Source organism: Condylura cristata, unplaced genomic scaffold (assembly GCF_000260355.1).
Source record: "Condylura cristata isolate star-nosed mole 26May11 unplaced genomic scaffold, ConCri1.0 scaffold00006, whole genome shotgun sequence".
Classification (NCBI taxonomy): Eukaryota; Metazoa; Chordata; class Mammalia; order Eulipotyphla; family Talpidae; genus Condylura; species Condylura cristata.
Window position 1 is genome coordinate 6,804,681 of NW_004567107.1, and position 18,977 is coordinate 6,823,657.

Consider the following 18,977-nt stretch of genomic DNA (forward strand, 5'->3'; position numbering starts at 1 on the left):
TGTTTACCAACTTTCTGTACAAGAAAAATAGCCAAAGCAAGGGGGTTATATCTCAGCACTTTGAAGCTATTGGTAACTACTGGAGCATGAGTTGGATCTCTAGCCAAGGATCTGACCCACATGGCGCTGCAGACCTTTCCTGCCTCAGCCCTGCTCCCCTCAGCAGTGTATTTCAGTCAATGTACCTGTCCTGCTCCCCACACTGTATTTGGTGAATTCTCGCAACCCCCCACACCTCTGGCCAACACCCCAGCCCTAGTATGCATAAATACATAAATCTTTAAAAATAAATAAAGATGAAGTTGTATGAATTTCATGAAGGATATATGTGATTTTAATTTAGGAAAAGGAGTGATGTTTGACTAGAACGTAGACATTTACCTTTTAGGGATCTTATTTTAAGTTGGCCTGGGATGTGCTGAGCCTTTGGAATAGACCTGGGTGGCAAGAGCCCTCACTAGGATCTATGCAGTCAAATTAAGACATTTTCTTATGCACAAGCTTTTCACATTGATGTAGTCCCATTTGTTAATTTTTGATCCACCCCTCTCCCCAAACCATTTAAGTTTCCAGAGATACCATTACAGCTAATGTCTTGGAGGATTTTTGTGCATGTATTTTATGGTTTCAGCTCTTACATCTGAGTATTTCACCCAATTTGAGTTAATTTTTGTGCATGGTGTAAGACAGTAATTTAATTTTATTCTTTGGGCCTATGACTAGCCAGTTTCTCCATGTATACTTTTGGCTCCTTTGTTGTATATTAACTACCTATAGATGTGCACCTTTATTTCTGGACTCTTAATTTATTCCATTGGTTTGTATGTTTGTTTTTATTCTAATACCACACTACTGTTGATTACTATAGGTTTGTAGTACAGTTTGGAGTCTGGGCATGTGATACCTCTTATTTTTTTGTCACGATTGTTTTGGCCATTCAGGGTCTTTTGCAGTTCCATTTAAATTTCAATAGTCAGTTTCTTTGAAGAGTGCCTTGGAACCTTGATAGGGTTTGCACTAGATCTATATATTGCTTTGGGGAAGATGACCATCTTCACAGTGTTAATTTTTACAGTCCATGAACAGGAAATATCTTTACATTTCTTTGTGTCTTCTCTCTCAAATTTTTTTTGAAAGATTTATTTATTTATTCAAATAGAACTGGGGTATGAGGTGCAAGCCAGAGGTGCAGGAGCTGTGAGAGGCTTCACTAGAGACAGAGTGGGGAGCAGAACAGGCCGACTGATGAACTACACTGCTGAGGGGAGCAGTGGGCCGGTCAGGAGAGGTCTGCCGCGCCATGTGGGTTACCTCCCAGGCGGGGATCAAACTCATGCTGAAGTGGCTTTAGCTTCTTAGTGCTGCACTTTAAACTGCTGAACCACCAGGGAGGGCCCTCTCTCTTAATTTTAATATCTTATATTTTTCATTGTACTGGTCTTTTACCTGCATTAGTAAGTTTACTTCTACATATTTTAATTTTTAAAAAAGATTTATTTTTTTACGAACATAAGAACTGGGGTACAGGCCACAGGTGTAGGGAGTGAGGATCCCCCAGAGACAGAGTGGGGAGCAGAACAGGAAGACTGACAGAAATACACTGTTGAGGGGAGCAGTGGGTGGGTCAGGAGAGGTTTGCCATGCCGTGTGGGTCACCTCCCTGGAGGGGGATTGAACTTGTGATGGGTGCTGCGGTGGCTGTGGATAGCTTCATAGTGCTGTTTTAACCCCTTGTGCCACCAGGAAGGGCCCATTTTTAAAATTTTTTTATGCAATTATAAATAGGATTTAAAAAAAATATCTTTTGTCTTCTATTCTGTTGTTTGAGTGTAGGAACATAATACTGTATGTGTGTGTGTGTGTGTGTGTGTGTGTGCGCGCGCGTGCAGCATGCATTGCTCCGCCCTAATCCACTGTGCCACCAGGGAGGACCTCAATCTGTGTTTCTTGTATGTTCATTTTTAAGGCTATCTAAATCATCAGTCATAGAATAGAGACCTTGCAGAATATTTCTTATTTCTTTAAAGAGTTGTATTCTATGAGACAGATTATTTTGGGGGAATGTTTGTGATTTATGTTGTTTAGGAAACTACTTTGTTGGGTTTTTTTTTTTTTTTGGTACTTGCTATTTCATTTATCTTTTTTTTTTATTTCAAAGTTTATTTTTACATCATTTTGCACATTTTTTTTTTCCATCTCGATTGTAATCCCCGCGGGTTTCCCATCACCAAATCACCCCTGTGCCACCACCACAGTCCCGTTCACTCCCCCCCCCCTTTTTGATCCCATTCCCCACTCCACTCCCACAGAATGTCTCTGGTATATGGTTGTTCATTATTTTTGTTATTTTCTCGCCTGGTCCATTATACTCCTGCTATGAGTGAAACCATCTGGTATTTTTCTTTCTCTTTCTGGCTTATCTCACTAAGCATGATCTTTTCCAGCTCTATCCAAGTTGCTGCAAAAGACATGTGTTTCTCTTTTTTGGTTGCTGAGTAATATTCCATTGTATATATGTACCACACCTTTCTAATCCAGTCATCTACTTTTGGGCATTTGGGCTGCTTCCATGTTTTTCCAATTGTAAGTAAAGCAGCAATAAACATGGGGGTACAAGTATCTTTTTCAATCAGTGTTTTTGTGTCTTTTGGGTAGATACCTAGGAGTGGGTAAGCTCCATGTTTAGCAGAAACTACTTTGTTTTTAAAGATTTATTTACCTATGTTTACAGAACTGGGGTACAAGCCAGGTGAGAGGATTCACCAGAGACAGAGTGGGGAGCAGAACAAGCAGATGTACTGAAATATACTGAGGGGAGTAGTGGGCAGGCCAGGAGAGGTCTGCTGCGCCATGTGGATCAGTTCCCTAACTCATGCTGCTGAGGCTTTGGAGAGCTTCATAATGTGGTGCTTTAACCCCTTGTGCCACAAGGGAGAGCCCAGAAATTATTTTTTATTAAACAAATCTGAATCTTTTTTTTTTCCTTTGTGTTGATCTAACGGGGTATAGATCCAAATCACTACTGTAACTGTGATTTGGATTCTTCTTGCTGGAATCATTTTGCTAACTGGATATGTTTGCTTATAATTTGGGTGAACCAACTATGGTATTGATTTGTCAGGATTATGTGCTTTGTAGCTGGGATTAACATTGTTATCCATAATCATCTTAGGCCTGCACTATATGTTATATAAAACCAGAGATAGCATTATTAGTCAATGGGTTTAGGGTTAAATGGAAGGATTATAGACATAGTTACAGAATTTCATAATCAGGGCTTTCTGAAACTTGGAAGAATTTATTTTAAGGCAAGTATAGAATCCTCTGTTCTCTTTCCCTTAGGGGATAGCTAATATCTGGAGTCACCACATAAACAATTTATAGGCTTGGGGAAAAAAATTAAGAATTACAGAAGATGACTAAATTGACATTAGGGTTAGAGTTCCAACCCAGGTCTTTGAGGATGATGTCATATGGGTCAATAGTTAACTCTCCTGTAATTTGTTCTTGCTACCATAGACATTGTATTGTTTTAGTTAGAAGTAGCTCACATATGTTGAACTCTGGCTTTGTTATGTACTTTGCTAAGCCTTTACATGCATGATTTATCTCATTTAATCCTTTCAATATCCTGCTATTGTTAATCCCAGTTTATAGCAGGGATAAAGTCAGTCTTACCTGAGTCATATGGCCTGATATTGTAGAAGTGGTAAGTCTTCAAAGAGACATATGATGTCATTAACAGAAAAAGATGTAGTTGCTAGACAGATAAGAGATGTCCTATTTAACTGTTTTTTCTTTTTAAGTCACCCTCTGTGTTTGATTTCAGTTACTCTGAGTTCAGAATGTTTTGAAATTACAGTAGATATGTGTTCTCTCTTGAGCCTTTCAGTGCATTGTTTTCATTAAGGCTTAGAATCTGAGATTCAGATGAGGCAGTGATTTACCTAAAGTTATTATTAATTAAATGTGCTTTGAATTTACCTTTTCGTGCTCTAGGCCTATATTTGAACCAGCTTACATTAAACTATGCTTATCCTGAATTTCAACTTCTGGAAGTGTTGAACCCACGTGTAATGATGTTATTTTACTATTGGCTGGCCTTTCTCTATAGCTATTCTGATTCTCACTGCCTTTACATAGAAAGGCTCAAAAGTTGCTCTGAGATGGGCCTTTCTAGGCATTTCAACCACTTCAGAAATTTTGGTGTTCCAGGTCCAGTTCCCTTACTCAGATCTTGTACATACTTTTTAAGCTATACTTATAACTTCCCATGGACTGTGATCCTTGAGAAGGCAGGCTTATGTTTATTTAATTCATCCTGAATTTGAGCATCTTTCACAATGTATTGACAGCTGTTCTGACTGTAGAAGCAGACGGATATGGTATGTTTCTTATCTTGAGGAGCTTGTTGTCTAGAGGAGGAGGTACATATTTAAACTGTTCTTTTATTCTTTAGTGAATGCTCTCCTTTTTTTCCATGTTTCACAATGGTAGTGAAATTATTGGACCTTGAAGGATAAATATTTTTCACTAAGCAGGGAAGGAGGAGGAAGCAAAGAAGGCAGGAAAAGATGTGGTATGTTTGGTGAATGGTGTGTTCAAACAACCTAGGAATGCAGAGGACCTTTGTAAATGTGGAGCTTTTAAACATCTCCCTAGTATTTGAATCCCTTACTTCTCCACATGACTTGGTTGGTTCTCATCTGGCTTCCCAGTACTGATCCTAAAAAATAGTTTTGCTCCATTTTGAAAAAAAGTTTACTATTAAGATACTACAGTTGGTGTTTATTGAGGAACTACTTTGTGCTAGACTTGTGAGAGATAATGTTGATGTAGCTGTGAACACGTCAGGTTCCATTCTTTTTGGACAAGTGTAATAGCTGGATATTGAGTAGTAATTCCTTATTGATAAGTGCACTAAGTTTTATAGACACTTACAGTAGGACTTGAACCTTGTGTGTATGACAAAGGTAAAGGAGGCAAGAAAAAGCTTTTCTGAGAAAATATTTAAACCAAGGATGAAAACAAATTGAAAAAAAAAAAGGCAGTTGTTCCGGGGGAGAGGGGGGGGAATATCAGTCATTATGTATAAAGCACTTACTTTGTGATTGCCTTTCAGTGTGCTTCATTTTTCTCTCCACTGTGATAGTTACACACCAATAGGAAAGATGTGGCTCTAAGTTTTGGAGCCAGAGATGTGCTTTGAGAGCTGTTCATTCCTATCCGCATAGCATACTCATTAATGAAATAATTGCTTCCCATTTGTGTGTGTCGGTGGAATTCTCCAGCATGTGTGAAAATTTTAAGCAAAATTATCCTGTTTGATATTTTTGTGTAAGTTCACATATTATATTGTTTGCTTTCTTTTGGGAAATAATGTTAAATATTATAACATTATAAACATTACAGATACTTAGTGGACTGTAATTTTCATATGAATTTATATTCCAACATTGGTTGCAAGTACATACTTGTGCTGTTTGTTGAGTGCCAAGTGTTGGTCTACTGTGTTTCAAGGACTGTCTTAATTAAATAAGCATTTTATATTGTATCTCACTTAATTTTCATTACAATTCTGTGATAGGTGCTATCCATTTTTATGAAATAAAAATGAAGGTGAAATGAAAGCCGAGAACATGAGTTTATGTACATATAAATGTTACAGAGCTAGGATTTCAAACCTAAATTTTGCTTCTGAGTTTGGACTTTATCCCTCGAATATAATACTTGCTTTTTCATATGTGAAATGCCCTTGTAGTAATTCGTGAATCATAATATCCTCTCTTTTTTTCTTCAGGTTTTTGTCAGGATGAATTGGCAGAGCTCGACCCAGGCACTAGTAAGTTCTGAATAATCTGTAGTGTTCATGGGCAAGAAAGGAATGTGTGTGTACTTCTAAATGTATAATTTAGGGTGTCATTGCTAGGCTTTATTTTACTGACTCAAATTTTATTTCACTTTATAATTATGGGGAGGCATCAGTTCTCTCTTTTCTAGTTGTACTTCCCTTTTTCCCTTTTTCTTTTTCTCCTAATATTATTATTCAGTGGCCAGGATCTAGCCATTCTGTAAGATGTTGGTTTGCTGAAAATTTCTATTTAACCCTAACCTCCTTGCCCTGTTCTCCTTTCTCTCATCAGACTACCAGTGATAAAAATTGTGTTTTCTTTTATGCTCACATATAGCCATAGACTCACAACCATTTTTCTAAAGTATTGACTAATTTTGATATAATTTCTTTCAAAGATTTGCTTGGTTTAGATGTTTATAATTTATAATTGATAACTTTTATACAGTAGTTTAATTCTTAATCACCACGTACATTCTTAAAGTATGAGAGTGACCACTTCATGGTTTAACTAAATGATGTTTTCCAAGATTATTTCTTGATCATAGATAATCTGTATTTCCAGAGTCCTTAAAACGTGACCTACATTATTTTGGGACATGATTACAACTGTTAGAAATAGGTCATGGGAATATCCAGTGTATATAGATCTTATTTACTGTAATGCCAAAAGACTGAATAGTAATTTAGATTGGGGATCTGTAAGATCATCTACAGTTCCATTTCTAGTTCTAGAACTTTTTTAGGGTCATGGGAGTAGCTGTCACCAACCTTCTGTGAGGTAAGTGTAAAATTCACCTCACCATCCTGGTTTATATTAGTTCTTTGAGGGTCTGGACCTTCTCACATTTTCTCTATACACTTTATAGTCTAAATATTCATGCACATTTCTTCAACTGATAATTACCAATTGTGAAACAAAATGAATCCCACAGTGCTTACTAGAGAAAAAGATTTGTCTTTCTACTAGTCAGAGTTACCTTAACTCAATACTTAGGAACAAACACTGTTTTCTTCGTCCTTTTTGTATGAATTAGCCTTCATTTAGAAGGAGGGAAAGGTAAACTCTTGAGTTTTGGTCCTTTCTTAGAATTCATTTTTTAACACTAGGAAGGACTGAAATGCTCTGTAATCTTTCAGACAGAATTTCACAAAAAATACACCAAATAATTGAGGACTTGGTTAAACATTGAGTGTTCTCTGTGCTCTAGGCACAGTTCTAGGCCCTAGGGATATAAAAATAAATAAGACTAGTTCCTGTCCTCATATAATTAACAGACTATTAGAAAATATTTTCTTGTCCAGAATTAAAAAAAAGTTTAAACCTCTAATTTAGCACATAGTATCCAATCTTATTCTTCGTTTCTGCCTTTTAGTGGCAGTTGAAAATAGCTCTTGTTTACCTTACAGGAAAGATCCTTGAGATTCTCATAAGGGTTATTAGAGAAGTCAACTTTTTTCTGCACCATGTAATTCTAACTCTTTTAACATTTCTGCCTAGAATCCCTAGATAGTTCAATCCCTATAGACATCATGAGAATGTATATGAATAATTTTATATATTAGAATAGAATGGAAATTATCTAAAAATCACTTTTCTTTTAAAAATGGTACTATGTGGGCAATATTTTAAATAATAATCCCCACATTATCTTTGTGAAGTTAATATCGTGAAGACACACAGAAAGATCTGATTATTGTAATAAATAGAAATAAAAATTTATCTTCTTGGTCTGTATGGATCTTGAGTTTTAAATGAATATGCTCAGCCCTGCCTAATGATGGGAAACTTCAAATCTGTGTGTTAACTGGGTTACAATTGTTGATAGGTAAATTCTCAGACTTCTGACTGGGAAGGAATAACATCTTCTATGCTTATGTCTTAAAATTTTGCACATTAGATTGAGAATAATAGGTATTTCACTGTGATGCATCTTTGGAATTTGGAGTCCACTCTGTCTCCCCTACCTCTGAATAGGGATAGGGGATATGCCTGCTCAGAGCTTCATACTTGTTTATTTTGGAACAGGTAGTGCCATAGTTGCTGATTACCTGTTGTAGTTGGCACTGATTGTAGCCAGCAAGTTTGGGGCAACCACTGTAATTTATTGGAACTAGTTGAAGGACTGAACTGTTTAAGTGACTTTCTTTTTTAAAAGTAACTTTTTCTGTGATCGAGCAAATAGGCATTCATTCTTAGAATATAGGCAGCTGTTCACACTTTGCCTTCCTATGATTCTTGGACTTCCTGGAGTCCAATGTTATGGCACAGGTTCAGGCTAAGTTCACTTCTACAAGAAACATCTCTGTACCCTGTCCATTAGCATACTAGGGACAAGGGCAGTCAAAGGTCAAGAGAAGTTCAAACAGTATATAACCTTTCTATGCTTCTCTTTTCACATAACCCTAGTCTTTCCTGCTCCTCAAGTTTTTCCTCAGCCATCATGCTTACCGTGTAGCTGTAAAACTCAAGAGAACAAGGACCAACTTGATACAGGGGAAGTTAGAAAATAGAAGTCATTGTTGCTTAAAACAGGAGAAATAATTGATTTATGTTTGGGGGCCAATTAGGCTATAAAACAGGAACAGTAAAGGGACCTGTGACTTTAGGACAGCTACTTGGGGCTCTGATTTCTGTCCTACAGACAAGGGACTCCCCAGTAAAGGCTGTAAGCTTTCTAGGCTAAATTATTAATTCCTTTCATGCCCCTTAAGGATTGTAAACAGCACATAATACAGGAAAACAATTGATACTGTTCAGTTATTGGCCATATAGAGGGTCAAAGGGTAAATTTTTGGATTAGCAACAGCTGTTCTTTCTCCTTAGTCAGGCTTTTGTACCTTATTATCTATTTTTGGAGAACACAAATTGAGAATGCCTTCTGGACTTCTTGGCCTCTAATTAGTTAGATCAATCTATTTCATTTCTTATAGAATAATTCTACAACTAATTAGAGAATAAATATAAACAACTCACTAAAACTGAAAATACTATTGGTAGTTGTTGTTTGATGGTCAAAGGGTATTAGTCTAAGGGAAGTAACTACTTGAAGTTAGATTAGAAATCTTTTAGCTATTTTTTTTTTCTACTAGTTCCTTGAGGCTCATGGTGAAACTTAAAAGAAAAAATTTGTGTTTCTTTATTAAATTGATAAAATAATTCATGTTCATTGTGAAGAACATTAGAAGAAAATCATACATATCCCTAGACCTAACACCAGGAAATAACTATTGTTTCTTATTTGAGACTGTGTTATTCCCATTTGTGTCTGAGCTCATTTTTTTACATAATTAGGAATTGAAATATATACCATTTTATCCCACCCTTTTTTTTCTTCCACTGAGTTACTAGTATTGTCCTATGTCATGAAAGAGTTTTCATCAATATTTTTAATGCAGGATAATATTTCATTGTAAATGAATAGTTTTACCATGTTTTATTTAATCATCCTATTTTGGGGGATTAGGTTGTTTCCAGTTTTTTCTACATTATAAATAATGCCACAGTGAACATATTTTTGTAATTTTTTGGTCTGCATTTCAGATGATCCCTTCAAATATTTTATATGACCAGAACTCTTCTGAATTAAGAGCATGGATTCTGCCTCAAGATTATTTGAGTTATATAGTCTTGATTAAGTTATTTAGCTTGTGTGCCTTTAGTGTTCTCATCTGTAAGATGGGGATAGTAAAACATTATTCCTATTATACAGGATTGTATGGATTAAATGCAGTATTATGTTATTTAGATCAATGCTTGGCAAATATAAACCCTTTAAAATGTCTACTATTCTAGTTTGCATGGTATAAAATTGAAATTCTCAGTCTCTCTGTACTCATGGGCTGTTGTAACTGCACTTTATTGAATTAATTTTTTTCTTAATGACATGATCATTCCAGATGTTAGCAGGCGTTAAGTTGCAAACTTAATAGACAGATAGATACATATTAGCTAACGTGCCTATAAGGTTTGGCCTAAAACATTTATAGTACTCTGTACCATGTCCTAATGGATTCATTCCTAATTGTCAAACTGTGTCCCAGTTTCTGATCTCAGAAAGCAGTTCATATAAGTCCAAGTTGGAGATCAAGGAAGGAAAGAAAATTAATGTTTATTTGGTAGTCTTTGTGTGCCAGGAGCTTTGAAATTTTTCAGTGTGAATGAGAAAGATTCTATCATATAAAATTATCTAATCATAAGTTTGACTTTGTATTACCTAATTTATTGTTCTTTTCTTTACCTCCCATTTCTTTTTTTTTCTTTATTATATATGCCAACTTAAAACACTTCTTGTTTTATAATACTCCAGTTTGGTTAAGAAGATTGACACAAAACTTGATCATATGTGGCTTCAACTACATAGTAATGATAGGTAGTAAGTAATATAAGTGCTCTGCATGTAGTTTTTAAAAAGCATCCATAAAACCTGTTTTAAAAGATACTGTCCTGTCTTACAGATCAAATCTCTGAGGCCTGGAGGGATTAAATAAGTCACCCCAGAGTATATGGTGGAGAAGTGTTGGAGATCTCAGGGTTGCTGAACAGATGTTTTAGTTTGTCTCTACTTTCTTGATTGTGACAAGTCTTAGATATCTACTTGTCACAATCAAGAAAGTAGAGACAAACTAAAACATTTGTTCAGCAACCCTGAAATCTATCTATCTAATATATATACACACACACACACACACACACACACACACACATATATGGAGAGAGAGAGAGAGAGATTAAGATTTTATGGGACTTTTGTGTGTAGAATGATAAAGAATATATTCTCTGTGTTATTTCAGCTTACTTGTGTATTTTATAAAGATTTTGGACACAAAGTAGAATAATTAACTGTAGAATAAGTTGTCCAAGAGGTTTCTTCTGTGACTCAGGTTCATGATTAATCCACTGTTGTTTTTTTTTTTAAAGATTTATTTTTTATGCATACAGAACTGGGGTACAGGTGAGAGGTGTAGGGAGGTAATGAGAGGACTCACCGGAGACAGAGTAGAAAAGGCAACTCAATGAAGCACACTGCTTAGGGGAGCAGCAGGCAGGTCAGGAGAGGTTACCATGCCATGTGGGTCAGTTCCCTGGCTGGGGATCAAACTTGTGCTGCAGTGGCTGCTATAGCTTCATATTGTTGTGCTTTAACCTGTTGCACCACCAGGGAGAGCTTTTTTTTTTTTTAAGAATTCACGTATGCATACAAGAACTGAGGAGTAGGCCAGAGGTGTGAGGCTGGGGGTGTTGGTGAGAGGGTCCACCAGAGACAGAGTGGGGAGCAGAACAGGCAGATTCACTGAAATACACTGCTGAGGGGAACATTGGGTGAGACAGGAGAAGTCTGCTGCACCGTGTGTGTTATCTACCTGGCTGGCAGGCTGGGCATCCGACTCTGTGCTGGTGCTCTAGTGGCTGGTAATAGTTTGATATAGTGCTGGCTTTAACCCCTGAGCCACCAGAGAGGCCCTAATCCACTGTTTTTTCAGCTAGATTGTTACCTGAAACAAATGAAGATAAGTTTACAACTTTGTTTTACCCATTAAATCACCTTTGTTCAGCTATATTCTGCTAGTGATTGAGGTTTTCCTCATAATAGTTCTAAGAGCTTGTTTCTGAAACTTCAGCTGAATCTGCTAGATTACTATTAGATCAAGTCTCTTGATGTGGCCTTTTCCTAGGGAGTTTCTTTCTGATAAGGATTCTTTTGAATGTGGGTGTAGGATGAGATCGAGAGCTTAGTTTGTACTCTCATCCCCTTGACCCCTGTCCTATAGGTTTTTTTCCCCCTGACTTGGTGTAGGGACTCCCTTCTAGCCAAGAGTTCAGATTTGTTTACAATCGATGAAAAGATAGTTGCACTCAAAGGCATTTGTTGGGTCCTTGGATAGCAGTGAAACTCTGCCATTATCTCTGATGGGTGTAGGGAATGCTTGAACATCTGGGTCTGGAGATTTGTAATGGATGACTAGGAAGGAATGAGAAGGGACTTTCAAGCAAGATAGTATGCTGAAAGAGTGTTTTCTGTGGAAGCTGCATTGTAGTACAAGTTGAGAGCAGAGGCTCATAGGAAGCTGTGGCTGTGGCTGCACTCTGAATGAGCATGCACTCGTTTGTCACAGATCCATATGGCCTCCTTCATCCTTTTGTTTCTTGCCGGTCTTCTGTAGACATTTGAATTTGCAGCTCTTACACTAAAGGATGAAACTGAGAGCAGATGAAAATGTTGAAAAATGGCAACTATTGTGTGAACTAATCTGTCAGAACTGAAATGTGCAGTTTATTTTTACAGATTTAGCATTTTAAAATTTAAACTTACAACTTTAGCAATTCATATAACTGTATTTATCGTGTAAGGAGTGATACATACGTAAAATGTATATTCACCGATAATTCCTTTCAGCATTTATTACAATAACAAACAAACAAAAAAAGAGGGTGAGCACAGAAACTTAATAGAGGATTTGTTAATTGGATGGTGGTTGTACATGTACTAGAATTACTAAGGAGAAGACAGATTTTTAAGTTTGGAGGATTGTTGCAGGGCAGGGAGAGAGGCACCACTGAAGCCCCAAACCTTCCTGCTCTAAGTGGCTTCTGCCATCCTCTGTATCAAGACAAAACATATAAAACTTTAATGAAAAGGGACTTTAATACAGTGAGTATATAATACAGAAGACAAAGGATATAATGTCTAAATCAAATACCTGAAGTGACCCATCCCCTTGTGGGCAAAAGTCAGCCCGGCAGGGACTGGCCCAAAGCAAGGCCTGAAAGCCGCCACAAGACCAAAGCACCTTCTGGCCAGGACCCATGGAAAAGGGTCAGAAATGACCAGATAAATCTGGGAGGAAAAGAGCAAAATCAAAATTAATATAAACACTGCCACAGTCACCTCCGTACATGTATCTCACCCACATCTGCCTTAACCAGTCCAGGACCAGGAAACAAGCACATTTTCTTCATCACATGCTTGCTGCTCCATGTGGCTTCCTCAGGTCTCTTCCTCACTCTCCATCCTGCTTCCTTCTTTCTAGATTCCTCCTCTTCTCCTCTTTTTCTCTCCCAACTCCACCCTCCTGGGTGGGGCAGGGAACCTGGAACTTCCGGTTTTCCTAGGGACCACCCTGTTACAGGATGATACACTGAATTGTTGGTTAACAGCAGTATGGGTAAATTTGGTTGTGGGCTAAGTTCCATTATTTCTGTTTTAACTTTATGTAACAAGTGTCGTAGACTAAGAAAAAAAGATATCTATTGTTAAAAAAGTATGGTTCTAATTTCAGCTAAGTTTACAAGGCTATTGCCAGAGTGAGTCACCCAGGCTCACCTTCCCATTTAATCACACATTTTGCATTCAGAATTTACTATCTTGAAATTGCTTTAAGGAAGGGCATTAAATAGCAGGATCCATCTTGCAGCTCAAGAACAGGTTAATGACCTAGCATTACACTTTCAGACTTCTGCTTGTAACATTGCCTCCACTCACTAATCAAGCTATCAAAATTGGCTACCTTTTATCTACCCAAAAGACACAAACACACTGATTGAAAAAGATACTTGTACCCCCATGTTTATTGCTGCTTTATTTACAATTGGAAAAACATGGAAGCAGCCCAAATGCCCAAAAGTAGATGACTGGATTAGAAAGATGTGGTACATATATATAATGGAATATTACTCAGCAACCAAAAAAGAGAAACACATGTCTTTTGCAGCAACTTGGATGGAGCTGGAAAAGATCATGCTTAGTGAGATAAGCCAGAAAGAGAAAGAAAAATACCGGGTGGTTTCACTCATAGCAGGAGTATAATGGACCAGGCGAGAAAATAACAAAAATAATGAACAACCATAGACCAGAGACATTCTGTGGGGGTGGAGTGGGGAATGGGATCAAAAATGGGGGGGGGGAAGGGAGGGAAATGCACGGGACTATGGTGGTGGCACAGGGGTGATTTGGTGATGGGAAACCCACGGGGATTACAATCGAGATGGAAAAAAAAATGTGCAAAATGATGTAAAAATAAACTTTGTAATAAAAAAAACATTATAAGCTAAAGTGTGGATAGAATTATGATTTTGAGAATTTTTCTGTCATAATTAAAATATATTGTGTATAAAAAGTAGAGTTTTCATTGAATAAAATGTTTTCATGTAAAAAAAAATTGGCTACCTTTTCAGTGTGAGGCATGAATAGTACTGTATATGGAGAAAGTAGAGAGCCTTGGTGGCTTCTCCTATGAATTGTGCCCTCTGGCAACTGTAGGGCTACTTTGTTAAAAGTGACGTAATGGGAAGAGAGCATGGTATAGGGCATCTGAGAGTTTGCATCTCAACTTTTGCCATTTCCTTGCTGAGAGGCCATAGGCAATTGTGAAGCTCAGTTTCCTCAGTTCATAAAACAGTAAAATCACTGTTGGGAGGTTGTTTTAAAATGTAAGTGGGATAGTATATGTGAATTGCATAGCATTTAGCTACTCTTAAGTCATTCCTGCATATTTCTCCTGTGCTGAATACATGGTGAAGGATTTCTTTCCTTTTTATTTTTTTAAATTTATGTGTGTATACAAGAGCTAGGGTGTAGGCTAGAGGTGTGGCAGTAGGGTATGAGAGGAGACAAGAGTGGGGAGCAGAACGGGTGAAACTACTGGAATACACTGCAGAGGGAAACAGCAGGTGAGACAGGAGAGGTCTGTTGCGTCATTTGGGTCAGCGCCCTGGCTGGGGATTGAATTCTTATTGCCAGTAGCTATGGATAGCTTCATAGTGCTGGGGCTTAACCTCTTGCGCCACCAGGGAGACCCCATGATGAAGAATTTTCTGTTTTTTGATTAATATTTAGTGAGTGTTTATGCTAAGGCTTTTAAAACTTTTTTTTTTTTTCCTGGGAATTTCACGAGGTTGTTCTTAACTCTTGTTTTGCCCATTTAACAGATTAGGAAACTGATAATTTAACAGTTAGCCAAGGTCACACAGCTGGTAAGTGGCAGAACTGGAAAACCTGTGTAACCCTAAAGCCTTTTTATCTTTTTATAAAATAGTTGTGTGATTTACATGCAGATATTAAGTACAAGATTCTATTAAGTACAAGATTCAAGAACTTTCCATAAATTCACCTTCCCCACCCCGCCCTGTGTAAACCATGTTCCATCAAAATACAGAGACTATTGCCATCCCTTCATAATTAATTCCCTCATGCTTTTTCTCAGTTGATCCCATACTCTTCCAACCCAGGAGCATTAACATCTCACTTCTGTTACAGTAGATTAATTTTGTTTCTTCCAAAATATATAAATGGAATTATACAACATGTACTTTTCTGTGCCTTGTGTTTTTCAGCGGAATAGACTCATTCATGTGGTTGTGAGTGCTAGCTCCTTCCTTCGTCTTGCTGAGCGGCCTTCCGGGGCATGTTATTCACCTGATGATGCTTGGGCCCGCTCTAATTTCTGACTGTTATGAATAAAGCACCTGTGAAAACTCTTGTATACGTGTTTTGTGAATGTATGCTTTTATTTCTCTTAGACATAACTCTAGGAATTGGGTCATATCATAGATATGTGTTAAACTTTTTAGGAAATTGTCAGTTTTCTAAATTTTTTTTTTCTTTTATGTTTAATGCTTTCTTCTTAAGAAGTCTGGGCCTCACACTTGAGGTTGCAGAGGGATTCTCCCATGTTTTGTACAAGAAACTTTTTGTTTTAGTTTTTACATTTGTTTATAACCTGTCTCAATTTTTTTTTTTTTTTTTTGGTGTAGTATGAAATAGGAATCAGTCTTTTTATATGGCTTTCCATTTGTTTCAGCACCGTTAGTCTAAAAGACTTTCTGCTTTGGATTTTTGATGCAGTTGTTGAAAAATTATTTGACCTTTGTGAGTCTACTTACAGAGTGTATTCTCATCCATTACTCTGTCATTTGACCGATGCTTCAATGTCTTCATTTCTCTAGCTTTGTAATAAATCTTAAAAGTCAGGTAGTGTTAATTCTCTAACTCCATTCTTCCTTTTCAGAGCTATTTTGACTATTTGGGGCTTTGTTTCCATTTTCTATAAATTTTATAGATTCATTGTGTCTGTTTTGTTTTTTAAAGATTTATTATTTCTTTATTTATGCATATAAGAGCTGGGGTGTAGGCCAGAGGTGGGAGCTGGTGTGAGGGGTGGTGGGAAGATTCACCAGAGAGTGGGGAGCACAACAGGCAGGTGTTCTGAAATATACTGCTGAGGGGAGCAGTGGGTGAGATATGCCACGCCATGTGAATCAGCTCCTTGGCAGTGGATTGAACTCAGGCTGCAATGGCTGCCAATAGCTTCATAGAGTTGTGACTTAACCCCTTGCGCCACCATGGAGGCCCTGTATGTGTTTTTTGCAGACAAAAAAGCCTACTGAGATTTTTATTGGATTGGATTTGTAAAGGATTATTATCTTAGAATTGTCTTCTAAATACATGGTTTCATTGTATCTTTCCTCTTATTTAGGACTTACTAATTTTTTTTGCAGTAGTATTTTTCAAAGACTAGTGCTGATATCTTGTACTTTTTTTTTTAATTAATTAATTTATTCATACAGAACTGGGGTACAGGCCAAAGATGCGGAGAGTGAGAGGATTCACCAGAGACAGAGTGGGGAGCAGAACAGGCAGATTGACAAGCACACTGCTGAGGGGAGCAGTGGGTGAGACAGGAGAGGTCTGCTATGCCATGTGGATCTCCTCCGGGGCAGGCAGGGATCAAACTCATGCTGAAGTGGTTTAAGCTTCTTAGTGCTGTGCTTTAACCCGCTGTGCCACCAGGGAGGGCCCTACTTTCTTTAAACTTATCCCTAAGTATGTTTTTAATGCTGTAGCAAGTGGTATTATTGAAAAATGTATTTTCCAATTACTTGATGCTTGTATATAGAAGTACAATTGATTTTTGTATGAGTTTGTATCATACAGCATTGTTAAATTTGCTAAAAATGCTGGTAACTTTCAAAAATAAATTCTGTGGGGATCTCCCTGTGGCCTAGGGATTGAGTCTCAGTGCTACCACCACTGTGGCCAGGAATCTGAGATCTGGGGATAGAATTGAGCTGTGACACAGCAGACTTCAGTCTTGCCCCACCTGCTGCTCTCCTCAGCAGTATATCTCAATAGGTCTGCCTGTTCTGCTGTCTACTCTGTCTCCGATGAATCCTCTCACCCACCTCACCTCTACTTTGGGCTATACCCCAGATCTTCCATACATAAATAAAATTTTTTTTTTTTAAAGATTAATTTATTTGTTCATACAGAACTGGGGTACAGGCCAAAGATGCGGAGAGTGAGAGGATTCACCAGGGGCAGAACAGGCAGATTGACAAAGTACACTGCTGAGGGGAGCAGCGGGCGGGTCAGGAGAGGTCTGCCGCGCCATGTGGTCACCTCCGGGACAGGCGGGAATCGAACTCATGCGGAAGTGGCTTTAGTTTCTTAGTGCAGTGCTTTAACCCGCTGTGCCACCAGGGAGGGCCCCATAAATAAAATTATTTTAATTCACAGATGCACACATAAAAATCCCCCCAAAATTTGTTTTATTTTAAAGAGCCATCATATATCCTTAACCCCATACCTTACTGCCACTAAAAGATTTTTATTTAACTCCATCCCTTTTATGGTAATTGTATGAATCTTACTAGTTTTGTGTGTAGTCAAAACCCAGTTGGTTTTCAAGATTGGCTTATTTGGGAGCGCCTACTTCATATTTGGAGTCTCCACCTAGTGGTCTTTTCTGGAAGCAGAGGTGAGAACCTTTGATAATGTATTAAAGTGTATTCCTATTTACCCACTAGGTGGCAACAGGCCCTAGCTGAATGCTTACTGGGAGGAATCAGACTGAAAAATGGAAGAAGACTATGCTTGCAAAGCTCAATAAACAAATTGTCAGAAAAACCAGTTTTCTGACAATTCATTAATTGTCAGCAGGCCCAAAAATACGGGAAAGGGAGTGCCTTAGGGAATCTATTTTATTGCATACCTTTCCTTGTCCCTAACACTGTGGCTAGCCAGTCACTTTTCTTTAAATGTTGGGGAGGGAGTGTCTGATGTGAGGGGAGGGAGAAGTTAAGATGATGGTAGAACCTTACAAAAAGGGATCTGAGGGCTTCCCTAGTGGTGCAGGGATTAAAGACACAGTTCTATTAAGCATCATCTGCCATTGCAGCACCAGCTCAATCCCCAGCTGACCAGGGAGCTGACCCACATGGTGTGGCCAACATCTCCTGTCTTGCCAACTGCTCCCCTCAGCAGTGCTTTTCAGTAGATATGCCTATTCTGCTGCCCACTCTGTCTGGTGAATCCTTTCACACACACATAAACCCCCTCCATCCCCCCCACTCTGATCTATATACCCCAGTGCATAAGTAAATCTTTTTTTTTTTTTTTTTTAGATTTATTTATGCATACAGAGCTGGAGTACAGGCCAGAGGTGCAGGGACGGTGAGAGGATTCACCAGATACAGAGTGGGGAGCAGAACGGGCAGAACGACGAAGTACACTGCTGAGGGGAGCAGCGGGCGGGTCAGGAGAGGTCTGCCACGCCATGTGGATCTCCTCTGGGGCAGGCGGGGATCGAACTCATGCAGGAGTGGCTTAAGCTTCTCAGTGTTGTGCTTTAACCCACTGTGCCACCAGGGAGGGCCTGCATAAATAAATCTTAAAAAAATAAATAAAAAGGGATCTGGCTTTGGTGAGTTGGGGTCAAGAACATTTTCTTATATTCAATAATTGAAAAATCTACTTCAAGGGACACTGCAGGAAGAGGCATTAATGACTCATTGCTGTCCCTTGGATATGAGGCTCCTTTCTTTGGATATGAAGAATTTTTATGAATGTGTAACAGTTTAAGGGGTGGGTTTCCTTGTGAAACTAGAAATTGGGGGAACAGAGGTTTTTCTGGACAAAAAACTAAAACAATGGTGAAGGAAGATGATCAGTTAAGGCAATGTAAAATTCCATGAAACCATGGGTAGAATTGATGGGGCTGTAAAAATTAAATGTTAATATGTGGGGTGAATTTCTGATGCTCTCTTGAAGTAGTTAAGAGGAAAAATTGGGGAAGACAATTGAACAATAAGCACTGTGAGCAGCTGAGAATAGCTTGCTTGATTATG

At 38.2% G+C, this 18,977-nt stretch overlaps 1 protein-coding gene across 1 annotated transcript in view; it reads left to right on the top strand.

Moving 5' to 3' along the window:
- Positions 1-18,977, top strand: part of NR6A1 (nuclear receptor subfamily 6, group A, member 1) — a 173,104-nt gene that overhangs the window by 22,582 nt on the left and 131,545 nt on the right. Inside the window, exon 2 of the mRNA XM_012721211.1 lies at positions 5,801-5,842. Coding sequence (XP_012576665.1) covers positions 5,801-5,842 — 42 coding nt within the window. The remainder of the gene's footprint in view (positions 1-5,800; positions 5,843-18,977) is intronic.